The sequence below is a fragment of the Argiope bruennichi genome, chromosome 6 (assembly GCF_947563725.1).
Source record: "Argiope bruennichi chromosome 6, qqArgBrue1.1, whole genome shotgun sequence".
In the NCBI taxonomy this organism is placed as follows: Eukaryota; Metazoa; Arthropoda; class Arachnida; order Araneae; family Araneidae; genus Argiope; species Argiope bruennichi.
In genome coordinates this window covers 80,856,228-80,871,579 of record NC_079156.1, presented here as the reverse complement: position 1 = coordinate 80,871,579, position 15,352 = coordinate 80,856,228, and the positions used below count along the sequence as shown (strand labels likewise).

The window sequence follows — 15,352 nt, the reverse complement described above, 5'->3', positions numbered from 1 at the left end:
AAGAAGCAGAGTACATTCCACTGAAATCAGAATTCATATAATTTTGCTTAGTAATCAATTCTCTTGCATTTATATACTTAACTAAATGACATGTGTTTTCAAAACTTAATATATATATATATTTCTTATATATAGCATTCAATTTATCAAATTAAGAGCACTTTTAATAAAATACATCAATTATATATATATATTATAACAGTCAATAAGAAAATTGGATTTTTAGTAGTTAGTAAAGGATTTATTTACTAAATAAATCTTTAAGAAATTTATTCACTTCCACCTAAGTTTAGCATTATAGCAGTTGTTATTTTTGAAACAGGAATTTGTTTACTTACATTAATTAAATTTAGATAAAATTTTGTAGAAAAATGCAATGTAATATTCATGTAAACATTTTAAAACCTTCTAAGCATATTCAAAATTATCAGAAATTTCATCAAATGTGAATAAAGTAAATTAGAAATGCACTCGTTTTTGTTTGATTGTTTTTGATGGCAAATCTCTTACCGATTTCTTTTTCTTCGAATAGTTTTTCTACCAAATTACTGGAACAGCTATATTTAATAAATGGACACACACTGAATGAATTCTTCAAAATGATCGGAGCATATCACCGACTTCGAAGACTTGAAAAAATCTATACCAAAGCTATCAACCCAAGTCTGGATTGTTTAAAGGAAAATAAGAAAACATTTTATCATGACAGTCACTCTTGTGTTTCGCATCAAAGCATGCATCCATCAGCACACCAGTATTTCTTCTGTTAACACATAATAAGAGGAAAGAAAATGACTCAAAAATTATAACTTCAAATGTAACCAAAAAAATCCGCTTCATACTCGGCGGAGAACGTTAATGGCAGACTAATCGACGAAAGCGGTGAGGATGAAACTTAAATGCCATGCGCGAGTAGGTCATGACATGTGACTTTTACGTCACATGAATTGACCCCATTCTTTGCTGTTGTGAAAGTTAATAAGGATCAATTAATTTTCTTACCTCTGAAATATTGTTCAGCACATTATATAGTACATTTAAGGGAACTGAAGAATATGAATAATTCTGTTATTGTTTAATGCTTTGATTAATAAATAATAGTGAAGTTTTTATTTTTAAAATTAATCGCACATCCAACTCACAAAATCACTTTTTTAGCATATTTCTGTGTTCAATTTGATTTTCACAATTTAATCTATGAAATACCAATACAGATACATTATGCAATTATTAGATTTTTTTTTGTACGTAAACCTGTCATTATTACTGAAAAATTAACAAAATTTATGAAACAGCAATATATTCCAGGATATAATGTATGGAATGTATGAACAGGAATCCCACTGACGAAATGTGTAAACTACAGATATTCACCAAACAGAAAAAGCGAATAAAGAGAGATAAATTAGTCATACAGTACACCTGTGTTTTAGGTTTACCATACAGCAAATCCCCACATGACGTCACTACACACATTTTTCCGAGCGCGTTTGCCCACGAAAGTGCAGACGGTATTTGGCCGTGTGATAAGCCTTTATACAACAATGACGATAAGAGTTTCTCTAAAAAAGAAAAGAAAATAGAGCTTAAAGTACCAGCAAAAACAAGATTACGAAAAATTGCAGTTGAAAATATTCAAGCAACAAACAAATGTGTAAGTGAAAATATTTGTAAAATCAGAATTATAAAAGAATAACCTATGAGCAGTTAATATTTATAAAAGAATAACCTATGAGCAGTTAATATTTGCACGATTGACCACGAAGACAAGTTTCAAATTGATTTCTGGTATAGATACGGACGACCCTTTCATCGAAGTAAAGAAAAATCTGAAACAAGAAAAATGCAAGCGAAATGCCAACAGCAAACCTCTAAAAATGAATTTCAAATCTGGGAAGAAGAATCAAATGAAATCTCTACCGAAAGGAAATCAGCCCTTTTAAGAAACTTTAATTTTTCAGAGGATTACAACAAGATATTCACAAAGATATCTGTAGGGCTTCCCTTGATCTAAAATTCTTACAATAATAGATTCATCAGAATAAAATTCGCGAATCTATACTATAGAACTATGATAATTTAATTACTAGAAATTAAGGAAAATAAATTATACTATCTGCACCGCAGAAGAAAGATGATTAAAAATAATTGCTGAAAATCTTCCAGAAAATCGACTGTGAAGATGAAATTAACGATGAATTGCTCTCCCTTAATTCTCAAGTAATTAGAATTTTTCAACTAGAGCTTATAGACAGAAATGATTTTATCCACTCTTTCTTGATGAAATTTTTAAAAAGTATATTTGCAGTACCAAACACCTATGCTATATGAAAATGCGTATCAAAACTTGCACCATCACCCCGAAGGCTAATATGAACCTTAATTGTGCCCCTGTGAATTGCAAGAAATGGACAGCATCTTTCTTTTCTTTCATGAAAGCAACATCCTTCTACAAACCTAAACCGTTGGATTCGGCTACAAGTTCCATTCAGAGAGTGAACGAGACAACATATTTTTATTGATAGCAAGTAAAATTAACTGTAAACCGCAGAGATATCTGGTGTCCAAACATTGTAAAGGGTGAAATAATTACTTCGAATTTTTATTGATCCGTTTGCGGCAAGATAAATTGCCTGAAAATAAAAATAATTTTCGTTTTAACAGAATGAATCATAAGTTGACAGGTAATAATTTTATTTTGTGTATAATTTGTTTTGATTTTTTTGAAATTCCATGTGTCAAATTTTCTAGTACTTTTTCTATCATAAAAATAATCTTATCAAAATCTCTTTTCTATGTTAATGTATAAACCAGAGAAGAAAATGAATTAAATTTTTTTTACATAATTATCGTTTTTATCTATTTGTTTGACTCTTTAATAGGCAGACGAATATTGGGTATCTGAAATTTTGGTGAGACATCATCATTTTATATAAGGAGCTTCTTTTGTGTTATAAGGCAATATAAAATGAAAAAAGAAATGCCTTATAAAACTGTTTTAGTTATCTATACATACATGTAACACATGAGAAGGCATTTCAGTTCCTTATTATTTAATGTAGCAATATATAATTTAAATGCTGTGGAATGTAAAACATTCTTTTATAGCTCTCTTTGTAAATTGCCCGTCTAAATTAAAAGATTCATGATTTATTCTGGCCGATTAAATAAGGTTTATTAAACATACAAAAATGATTTCTGTAACAGCATCAATATATGCAAATCAAATTTGTTATTATATCCTCCTTGAAATATAAGTAGAAGGTACTTGCCATATTCACTGTGATGAGTCCAAAATTCTGTATCATTCACATTTATATTATTTTATTTATTCTGTTGAACTCCCTAATTGACTTCCAGAAATTCCTTAATAGATTAATTAAATACTAATTTACCAAATTCATACTAAGGCAATAAATGCAGTCAAGTTTATGAAAGATATCACATATTTTGAATACATTAAGATGTACTAATATGCAAATACATACTCTTAATATTTTCCACTAAAAAGTAGCATTTTCTAAACATTATATAAAAAAGTAATTCTTCAGGTTATAAAGATTATTTTAAATAAAAGCATACTTCATCTAAATTAAAATTTAATTTCTTAGTGCAGAAAGCATATAAGCATTCTTCTTAACACTAGAAGCCATTAGGAGAATTAAATTTCAAGTTATTGTTTATCAAACCTTAGAAGTACTAAATTTAATATAAGTTTGTAAGAATTTGTTATTTATTCTCAAATATGTATATAAAAGAATTAAAACAGTTAATTGATCTCATTAAAATATGTAGAATTAAATATTTTTGATGGAAAATTTCTTTAAAATTCTTGGATAACACCCTTGTAATAAATACATTTCTGACTTTTGATTTAACTTACCACTTTAATATATATATTTTTTAAATCTTTAAACCTGTTTTCAAGTTTTAATCTTTAAAACTGTTTTCAACTTTGTAATATGAACTAAAACAAAAAAAGATTATATTTGTGAAAAGCTTAATAATTGTTATTATTTAATTTATAATAATTGGTAGGAAGTAAAATTTATCTCTTTCCTTTTCGTAGAAACTCATTTGTAATTGCTTTATTTTAATTTCTTTTACTAATCATAAAATAATATCCAGGGAAATATTGATAATATCCCATTAAAGTTTTTAAAACTATTATGCCTAGTATGACATCATTAATTATATTGGCTTCAATTACAAATTTTTGTTATAATATTTATTTCCTTCTTTTTTTTTTCTTTATTATAAAATCAAAGTGACAGAATATGAAAATATGCTGTTTGTTAACAAGGCGTTCTCATTATTTATAACATTTAATCTTCCAAACTGCTAAATCCAGTTTTTCATTCATTTGCACTGTTTAGTTCAAAAATAATCATATAGATTTATTTGTGTACATTCTTAAAAATCTAAAGTATTTTTGGATTATATTTATATCACCATGGGACCAAGCACTGTTAAATGGGAAAAGAGAGAATCTGAATGTAAATAATCACACTTTAATGGAATATAATAGTTTGAAAAGAATATAATAGTATAACATTCATATTTTAATCTAAATAACATTTAAATATAATATAATCAATAATATTGTATTTGAATAGCATTTAGATAAATATTCCTAATCCTTATTCTTAACTCTACTCAATATCCGTTCCAAAATAATATGCTTATTAAAACCAAAATGAATTATTTGATTCTTCTTTAAATAATATGTAAATCTACAATAATTTTGTGCATTAATTTTTTTATAACTATAATCAGATGGATTCATTACATACTGATACAAAGTTTATTTAATCATACTAATTTAATTTTTCTAACAGTGCTTTTTATGCTCTTGCATTTTAATTGTTTGCATATATTTGTCTGCATTAATGATTTTCACACATTTGTTATCTTTTAATTATAAAAATGACTGTTTTTCCCCATAAGCAAAGTTAATCTTCATTAGATTCAATAAAATGTTTTGAAAAACATATAGTTGACATATAGTTTTATATTAATTAACTTAAATATTTTTATAACTATTTTTTTATATTAATACTTTTTTTGCTTTTTGTTTCCAATTTTTTTTTAAAGGTAGCCAAAATATTAAAAATTATTACAATTTGTAACATGTTTTTAGATTCAGTAGCTGTAGGGTTTTGCACATTATGACAGGATACATTTTAATACTGTTGTAGTATGTTTATTTATTTTGTATATTCAATTAAAATTATTTTCTTTTGTGTCTATTAATTAATTACTTCTTTAAATTATTATTGTTTGAAAAGTATTTTTAGTTTTTTAAAATAATCATATAAAGAAAGCCAGGATACTGTATTAATCAAATTCTTTAAAAATTAATATGTTGAAATATTTTTATTTATTAGCTTGAAAAACTTTATAATTTGAAAATTTTGTTTTTCCTTTTAGTAATTAAAATTTTTCAAATAATCTGACTAATAAGATTTCTACTTTCATGATATATAAATTTGTTCTATCAAGATTTTTATAAGTATTACAATTGGGGAATTATGATTTCTCGTGTTCTGTAAAATAATTATATTTCAAATATTGGTGAGTACTGTTTGTTTGGAGAATTTAAATCTTATAAGATAAAAATTGTACTAATCAGGTATGTGCTTGTAACTTAGTTAAATTTCTTTCAGATGTTTTTATTATGTGTGAAAAAATTCGTTTGGCCTTTATGTTTTTGGTGTATTAACCTTAACTTTATTTTTTCATTTAACTATTTATTTTACAAAAGAATGTTTTACTTAAAATGAAAAACAAAAATAAAAAAAGAATAAGGGGCTGTTGAAGAACTATGGAACATTTTATGATTTATTTTTCTCTGGGTTATATATTGCTATTACATGTAAACAGTTGCTTTTTTCCAAAAAATTTATATATATTTTTTTAATAAAATTTAAAAATTGCTTTTAATTCTTATTTATCAGCATTATTTATTAGTTTGTATTTTAACATAACACAATGAACTTTATTATTATTCTTTCGAAAAAATAAAAGTTTTCTGCATCTCTAATGCTTTTTCCCTTCCCTATTTGTCCTCCACCTCCCCCCCCCAAAAAAAAACTGTTAAGAAAAAAACTGTAACACACTTTATACAACATAACAACCATCTTTTTTAAAAACATTGAATTTACTATCTTTGTTAAAAATGACTTCATACCATATTTATGTAAGCTTTTATATTTATGTATTTTTTTGTTTTTTAAAATATAGTTGTTTACAAATTACAATCACTCAGTTTTTTTTTTTTTTTTTTTTCCTACTTATCCTCACACAATAATCTGCCTTTCTTAGGGCACTATGCCTGTGTTATAGTGAATTCAAATTTGTAGTAGTGCTGAAAGCAAATTAATGAGCACTTTTGGTTGGTCTTGAAGAATGACTCAATTGGAGTTAAATTAAAAAATGGCTTAAAGTATTTTCTAAATTTATTTCATGTTATGCTGTTTAAATCTTTGACTACCAACAGGGCATACACATCCTACTAACCTTTTAAAATCAGCTTAAATAGTTCTAAGTAAAAGTAGGTTTTTTTGGTGTGGGGAGGGAGTATTTGGTCATCATGTTTTAGCCATGGGGGTTTAAAAAACATTTGAAAAAAATCAAATAGATTTGTCTAATACAGAAGCCATTGTCTTCATTTTCTATGCGATTGCTTAGAAAAAGATTTTTAAAAATTGGTAGTCAAAGGGTTAAAATGAATCAAATATAACTTTTTTTTCTTTTTCTTTTCTTTTTTTTATTATTTGAAATTTTGTGACTAGCTTTCTTTCTTTATAAATATTCTCTTTTGATCCAGTTTTTATCAAAGAAATTGTTTATAAGCTGCAAACAGGTTAAGCTACAACATTTTGAGAGAGTTTCTTGTATAAATTAGTTTAGAAAATATCACTTCTATTTTGAAAGTCTCAGCTTTTGGAAATTTATTTTAAATCATCAGATGTTTGTTTTGCTCAATTTTCCTTTATCTCAAAAAAAAAAAAAAAAAAAAAAAAAAAAAACTTTGAAGGAATAATAAAGAGTCTTTTTAATTCCTATTCGAAGTAAATATTTTTACTATAAGTCTTTGTAAAAATATAAATCTACAAATATAATTTAGATGTACAAGGTTTATTTACAACTATCAGTCTCTCGAAACTTTCTCACATTTTTCTTAAATTACGTTTTGAAAGCTGTGCAAATCGCAAATGCTCAGAATTTTATTTTCAGTCTTACATAACCATTTTTTTTTTTGCTTCACATGTACTCTGAAGAAAACTGAGTGAGTATTTTGAATGTCTATTTTTTGTCTATTTTTAACAACATTTTTTCCCCATCAAGATCACATTGCAACAAAAACTTGCGAAAGTATTCTATCCGAAACTTCCTAATAACTCTCATATTTCCCAATAAAGGTGTAATCCCTCTATTTATGTTATTACTTCACATGCATGCCAAAATACAGATTGACAGATGGTCAACCCTTTGTTAGATTTGCTTCAAAATTTGATGAGAATCTGCATTTTAGATGTAAATCCTGTATACCAAAAATTATTTATTTATTTATTTTTACATTTTGAAATTATCATCATTCTTATTTGAACAGCCAGCCAGACTTCAATTAAATGGATTTCGTTCTAAATTTGATTCATATTTGAAATTCCATGCGTCTGACTCAAAGATCTTCTCAGTTGTGTTCATAGACAGTCATGATTCCATTTTTTTTTTTTTTTTTTTTTCCCGTTATGAATTTATAGATTTGAAACTTGAAGATTCGTCAAAATCTCGAATTCGTATTTTTTTGGTGAGTTCAAGACTTTCTCTTTGTATATTTTGTCATATAAATGGAGATTTTGATTAAACTCTTCGCTTTGGACATCCCTGATTCCGAAAAACATATGTTTGACATTATGGCTGCCTTCCAATCAGTTTGTCTGAGACAGCTTTGATATAGAAAATGAAATTTCATATACAGTTTTTTTCACCAAATTTGTAGATTCCTATCAAATGGCGATCAGTTCAGAGAAAGTTTGTTTGTCCGGCTGTTTGAGTACTGATGACTCAATAATTATAAAACGTAAAGAGCTATGTAAATGAAATTTGATCTAAATAGTTTCTAAAATAGAAATTCGTATCAAATTTTCAACCAAATCTGTCAATCTTTTGTTCATCTTTCGGTTTGTACATTCTCATGCATGTAAACGTGATAATTCATAAACGCAATGACTACTAGGCCAAATTGGCCTGAAGACACCTATAAACCTCCAATGGATCCCATCGCATGTCGGGATTCATGGCAATGAGACAGCTGATGTCATTGCCAAGAATGGCTGTGATCTTCCAATGGACTATTTGAACCGTCTTACTCCCACTGAGATCCACTCCCTGGGAAAACATCGTTTGCTTTCAGCGTGGCGCTGTACTCCATCTCATCAGTGGTATGCTGGAAACCGCAATGGCCTATCCCTAACCCTAACACGCTGTGGCCCTCGGCCTTTCCAATCGGCCATGGCCAGATTTCGTAGTGGCCATCTTAAGTGTTTAAGGTTTCAGAATTTGGAGAAGACTTTCCAACCTTGTTCCTGCACCCAACCTGTTAGTTCTGTTCACCTTGTTTTTTTGTCTTGGCGCTTCTTATAAGCAGCTGCTGGTTGAACGGGACTTTCTGCAGATTTATGAGGAACTGACGCGACAGGGCCTCCTGGACCTGGTCTAGGCTTTCCTTTTCCAGGGAGATGTGTAACAACAACAATGCAATGACTTAAATAAATGAAATTCGTTATGTAGTTTGTCGCTACAATTATAGTTTCGTGTCAAATTTTATTGTGAATCGGTCTGCAAAATTGCGTCCAAAACACGTATTCTCAAAATAGATTTAGTAAAAATGCTGGATTCATGCCAAAGGTCTCTATTTTGTACCTATAACCAGATCTATAATTTGTAAATATTTTGCATGGGGTTCACCAATACCATGCAAGGTATTCGTGGCGTTATCCAAAGTACAATTTTATGCGTGGAGATGGGAGAAAATTAATTGAATGGTGTGCGAGAATGTTTCGGGAAGACTTCCTATTGATTTTTGGGTACGGATTGAAAGAAATTTGATAATAGTAAGTTATATAAAAAGGAATCTACCTTTCCCTTCCAGCTTGCCGAGAGGAGGAATTATTTCAAATATTTATAGTTACTGATCTTTTTCTAATATCTTTCAGGGACACTCTTCTTTGGCCATGACAATTCTTCACGGTCTCGTGGTACATGTATGACCTGATCTCCTTTTGTACTTATCCTCTCTTTTTCTTTCTTTTATTTATTTATTTATTTTCTTTCCCTCTCTTGACGGCAAGCAAAGGTCTCTCCATAAAAAGCTCTCACTGCTATGTTTATTTTTTGCTTCTCATAGGCCAGAGATGGCGAGCCTTTATGGATCAACGTGCCATTTTTTCTAAAGAAATGGTTAATGAGGTATAGACATGCCGCCAAATAATTTTGACTCGTGATTATTGGGAAAATAATAAAACTAAATACTAACAACTCTTAACTCTTTATTTACTACGAAAAAACTCATTTTGCATTGTATAGTAGTAAATGTTTCAGTTATACATGTAATTGATGAAGATGTGTTCGTGTTATAACGAAAAGGGGATGCAGTAGCTTCTGAGGGTAAAGACCCCTGAGCATCCGAAGGCAGAAGTTCTAGCTCATATGAAGATAACACTTACACACTCGCTTGCACAACCCCTTTTTACAAACGATCTCTTTCACACAACTCTCAGATAGAAATGAAAGGGAAGTTCAACTTTGCCCAGAACTCGAACCTGGGATGCCCAGATCACGTAAAAGACGTGCTACCCCTAGGCCAGGACGCCGGCAGCGTGTAATTCAAATTAAAGCAACATTAGTGTAACTTCTGTCGTTGCAGATTAGATGACAAATATAGGATTGTAAGATGTTACTTTTAGCAGAATGCATGCTGAATTAGAGTCATCTGCCAAACTGTTTCTAAGCGAATCTTTAATGTTATTCATCTCTGAAAATAATGACTCGCAGGCATAGGTAGATGAAAATATAGTTAAAATAGCATGAACCAGCTTCTTCAAACAGTTAAATGTGTCTGGAATCGAATTCCATGTTTCCAAAATTTCGTCACTTGCATTTTTACTTATATTGCTTTTTAATCTTTCTGTTTTAATCAATTCCAACTTTTTCCTTATTTCAATAAATTTTTGAATCCATATTGAACTAGACGGGAAATCAATCAGTTGCATTTCAAATTCTTCAATTTCTAACCAATCGAATTGGGACACGCTCAGTTTATCAAATGAAGTCACATGCAAACCGTTTTGATCTTTGGCGTGCTCAAATTATTGTGTCGCGTGCCATGCCCGTGTGTTGCAACTCATTAGACGGGTGATGCATAAAACATGCCGCAACAAGTAGTCCTCAATACATCATTTCAGTTGATAGTTTGGTAATTGTGTGGTTAATATGCTAGGGATCAAGCGAAGAGTCATATTGTTCCTAGCAAATTCTGAACGTATAGGTTCCTATAACACTATGGTACTTTTGGGATGCCCAGAGCCGGTTGCTGCTGTCCCTTGTTGCGTGCTGTCAAGAGCAGTAACGTCGGCTTTAAAATTCTTACCATGTCGTATGGTCAAATAAATTTTCGTTCGTAATTGGGGATCCAATTGTTAAATATTTTCTTACTTTTTTTATGAAGTATCCGATAAAGCAAATATCATCCGAAGTTTCCATTCTGTCTTTCCTTTCCTAGTAGAAAAGGCTCTGGCAGATTGTGCAGGAAATGTGAAATCAATAAAAGAATTCCACTCGGCTGACTTGCTTACAATTTATAGATTCTTGAGGAATTTAAGGCAGGCGTTTTTATCTTTCCTTATTTATATACTTGCATATGAAGAAGTTTTTTACTTTGCTTATTCCTTTTTAAAAAGACGTCTAGTTTTTCTACCATCTGTTTGACGTAATTTAGTCGAGGATTGCTCTTGCGATAGTAAAGTCAAAGTAACCTAACCTAACCTCTTTCTAGTAATATGAACCGATTTGTTGATTCGATTTTCTGGCAGCATTGCGTGGAATGTCGAGACTACACCAATGAAACTAATCCTTTATATAGAAAACTATAAAAGTTATATGTCATTTAACGAATGCAAAAGAAATGATGAACGATAGGTTGGAAAGGTAATTAGGCATACATACAGGGAATTTTTATGTTTCTGTCTGTGGAGAAACATAAATTGGTGATCACAAAGGCTTAAAAGTTTTGCATCAATTTTCATGTAATATTCTTTTGTATGAAAATAAAACAAATGAAGGAAAGAATATCAAATTTATTAAATAGATGCCAGTTTGCAACCATAAGTCTATTGTTAACTAATTTAATCAGTGCTGTAAGAAAAGGTGCATAATTTTAGTTGTTTAAAAATTTTTTTGTTGTCTTTTTAAAATAATAATAATAATAATTTTGTCTGTTGCTTTTACGTCATCTTGTTTGCATAGAAATAAGAAAAGTCTATGTGGATGTAAAGTGATACTGAAAATGTATTTTGTTTTCCAGGTGACTTGCTGCAGATGACACGATGCAGTGCAAAGAACTATGTTTTTTCCATTCGGAATACAGGAGAACAACTTGCCTTTTTATCTTTGACACGATTTTAGCTTTTTATTCAGTTGAAACCATTTAAAAATAGCAAGAATGAAACCAGTTGAAGAACAAGACTATTCTCAACACATATCACTAACAGAAGTTAGTGATATGTGTGCGAGTGCAATGGATACTGATACTAACTCCCAAACTGTTGAACAAGAATATTCTCCACTCATATCACTAACGGAAGTTAGTGATATGTGTGTGAGTGCAATGGATACTGACACTAACTCCCAAACTGTAGCTCTCAGCGATGAAAATACATTCTCTTGTAATACTTGTGGAAAGATCTTTTCACAAAAAAACTATTTGAAAGTACATCTCCGTACTCATGTCAGTGAAAACGCTTTTATTTGTGACGTATGTAAGAAAACTTTTTCTCAGAAGAGATATTTAAGAAGACATGTTTGTATTCACACAAATGAAGAAGTTTATCCTTTCGATGCATTCGATAAAGAAGGTTCTCTTGATTTAAACAAACAAGGCTCTCTTGATTTAAACAATCAAGGTTCTCTTGATTTAAACAATCTATGTCCTTCTCAAGCAAAAGAAAAACCGTATTCTTGTAACCTGTGCAATAAAACATTTTCTCGGAAAAATCATTTAAATAGACATTATCTTTATCATGCTGAAGTAAAACCATATTCTTGCGAAGTATGCAATAAAGGGTTTTATGAGAATAGTCTTTTAAAAGAGCATTATGGTACTCATACAAATGAAAAGCCTTATTCGTGTGAGACATGTGGTAAAAAGTTTTCTTTGAAACGTCATTTAAGAGTTCATTCTCGAATTCATACTAGTGAAAAACCTTATTCTTGTGAAATATGCAATAAACGGTTTTCTAAAAGGAGTAAATTAAATGAGCATTCTCGTATACATACAAATGAAAAACCATATTCTTGTGATCTATGCAATAAAGAATTTTCTCGGAAAGGACATTTAAATAGACATTATCTTTATCACGCAGAAGAAAAGCCATATTCTTGTAATATATGCAATAAAGGGTTTTACCAGAATAGTCATTTAAAAGAGCATTATCGGACTCATACGAACGAAAAGCCGTATTCTTGTGAAATATGTGGTAAAAAGTTTTCTCAGAAAGGTCATTTAAATGTTCATTCTCGAACTCATACAAAAGAAAAGCCTTATACTTGTGGAATATGCGGTAAATCATTTTCTCAGAAGAATCATTTGCGTACTCATTATGGAATTCATTCAAGTGAGAAACCATTTTCTTGTCATCTCTGCGATAAAAAATTTTCACAGAAATATGACTTAAACAGGCATTCCCGTTATCATGCAAAAGAAAAACCATACTCTTGCGATCTATGCAGTAAAAGTTACTATGAAAATGAACATTTAAAACAACATTATCGAACTCATACGAATGATAAACCTTTTTCTTGTGATCTGTGTGGTAAAAGATTCTATCAAAAATATGATTTAAATGCACATATTCGTACCCATACAAAACCATTTGTTTGTGATACTTGTGGTAAAAGATTTTCTAGGAAAGGTTACCTGGATAGACATCTTATTAGGCACATAAATGGAAAACTTTGACTCTCTGATTTTAAAAAGAAAAATTTTATTCAATATTGAGAATTTGCTTGTATTATGAATATTTAATTGTACATATAAACAAATAAAATAAGTTTTTATGGTAATTACTATAAATAATTTTCTTCGAAAAATATTCTTCATGCTTATTAATTTACACATACATTCATTCGGAATTGTTTGTGATATAATAGTTATGGAGTTTTGTACATTGTTGCTTCCTGCCATAGATTGCGAAGTGATGTCTTTCGGCAGAAATTAAATGTTGCTTATTTTAATAAATTATTAATAAGTATTATTCAAAATAAGGATAACAGTTTTGCCTTAAAGCTGCCAAGTTTTAACAAAGAAATTGTAACATAGGATTTTTTTTATTTTTAATTTATCTTAACTAAAAATTAAACTTTAAAATAAATGTCTTTCATTACTTTTTCTTACATTCCTTACTCTTGTATATAAATACTTATTAAATTGTGACTCAGCGTTAAAAAAAATCATTAAATTTGAAATAAATATATTTGTAGGTACACAATTTCCGTATATATTTATATAAACATTTTAATGTGCTTTATTTGTATAATGTTTTTTTCCCCCTTTTTTAGTGGTTGTGTTTCATTTTGCGTTTATATTTAAATTTTAAGCTCGTGGGGAAGGAAAAAAAAAAAATACTTTTTGCAATTGTTAAATTTTACTTCAGCCTCCGCCCCCCCCCCCCTTGCTATATCTGAAATGGAAGAAACTAACCTATTCCCAGCATTACATTCTTCCCTTTATGAAATGTGAGGCAGAACGATTTCGCTTTGTTACTTGCATGCATATGTGCAAATAAGTTTACTTGCACATGTGCGATTACTTGTAAGGTTCGTTAAGGGAACCATATTGTTTTTTATTATCTTTCCTGTGAATACTGAAAACCCTAAAAGAAATAATATTAAATCATTGATGAGTTTAAATATACTGTGGGAAATTAAATGAATTAGTGGTTATAATTAGACAGTGAAAAACAATGATCTTTTACCTTAGCATTTATTTAAAACGGAAAAGTCTTAATCTGAAGTAATGTGAAGGGCTTTCTTAGTTTTCCGTTTCATTTTAATGATTTTACTTATGCTAGGCAACCCTTTTGAGATACCCCCCCCCCCCTCTAAAAAAAGAAACTGCAAAATTCATGTTATTTGGAAAGCTTTTTACTGTTCGTTTCAGTATGCTGAGACGATCACTTTTCGACGACTCTATCACTTTGAGGGGTGAAGCGCGGAAACATGAGCGCATTTCCGGTATTCTTCATCATTCTTTGACTTATTAGATATATTTTCGCTCAATTTTTTTCACATGTTTTCGAGTATCTTATTGTTTCTGACCGTATTATTTTATTTTAAATCAGTCCACGAATAATCCGAGTTCACCTTATTGTTAAATGTAAACATCGCCTCCTTTCATCTTTTCTTTCATCCCTATTTTGGCGAATTAACCCCATCCTAACGCATGCTCAAAAACGTGGAGGGTTTTGGAATCCGTTATCAAACAATACATATCTTGAAAATCATTTGACTGAATGACTATAATTAGAAATACTGATGTTTTAGGTATTGCTCCTTCGGTTGGCATCAGTTTTTTTTCTATTCAAAAAGTTTTTAATTGTTAATTTAAAAATATGTGTATTATTCTTTTATAATTTTAAAAATGCATGAATTTTATCTCGTTTGATTGCGTATTTTAATGTAAAATGGGAATTATTGTAAAAGATTCATTATCCTAAGGGAACTCTTATAAAAGGAACACATTTAAAATAAGGAATTCAAATTTTCTATTGGTTATTGCTCATCATTCGCTTACTCAAAATTACGAAATGTTATAATGTATTTGAGTTATTTAAATCTGAAGAATTCAGGTATTCGAAAGCGGGTCTCATACTATTAAATCTAAATATGGAGACGACCTTTTATATGAAGAAAATATTCCATACACTTATAGAGAATTCCTACAACGACAGACATTTATATCTTTATAATGCGGTGGTTAATTTTAGAATAACGAGCAAAGTCTAGATATTTTTCACGGCGTGTACTATAAAAGAGATAAGATGAACATTATCAGATGTAGAGATAAATAATG

At 29.5% G+C, this 15,352-nt stretch overlaps 1 protein-coding gene across 1 annotated transcript; it reads left to right on the top strand.

The window, feature by feature from the left end:
- The first annotated feature begins 2,531 nt into the window (after positions 1 to 2,531).
- Positions 2,532 to 13,344, top strand: LOC129972180 (zinc finger protein OZF-like). The gene is made up of 2 exons (XM_056086209.1): positions 2,532 to 2,684; positions 11,588 to 13,344. Exon 2 carries the CDS (start codon positions 11,726 to 11,728, stop codon positions 13,238 to 13,240), a length of 1,515 nt encoding a protein of 504 aa, XP_055942184.1. The 5' UTR covers positions 2,532 to 2,684; positions 11,588 to 11,725; the 3' UTR covers positions 13,241 to 13,344.
- The last annotated feature ends 2,008 nt before the right edge of the window (positions 13,345 to 15,352 follow it).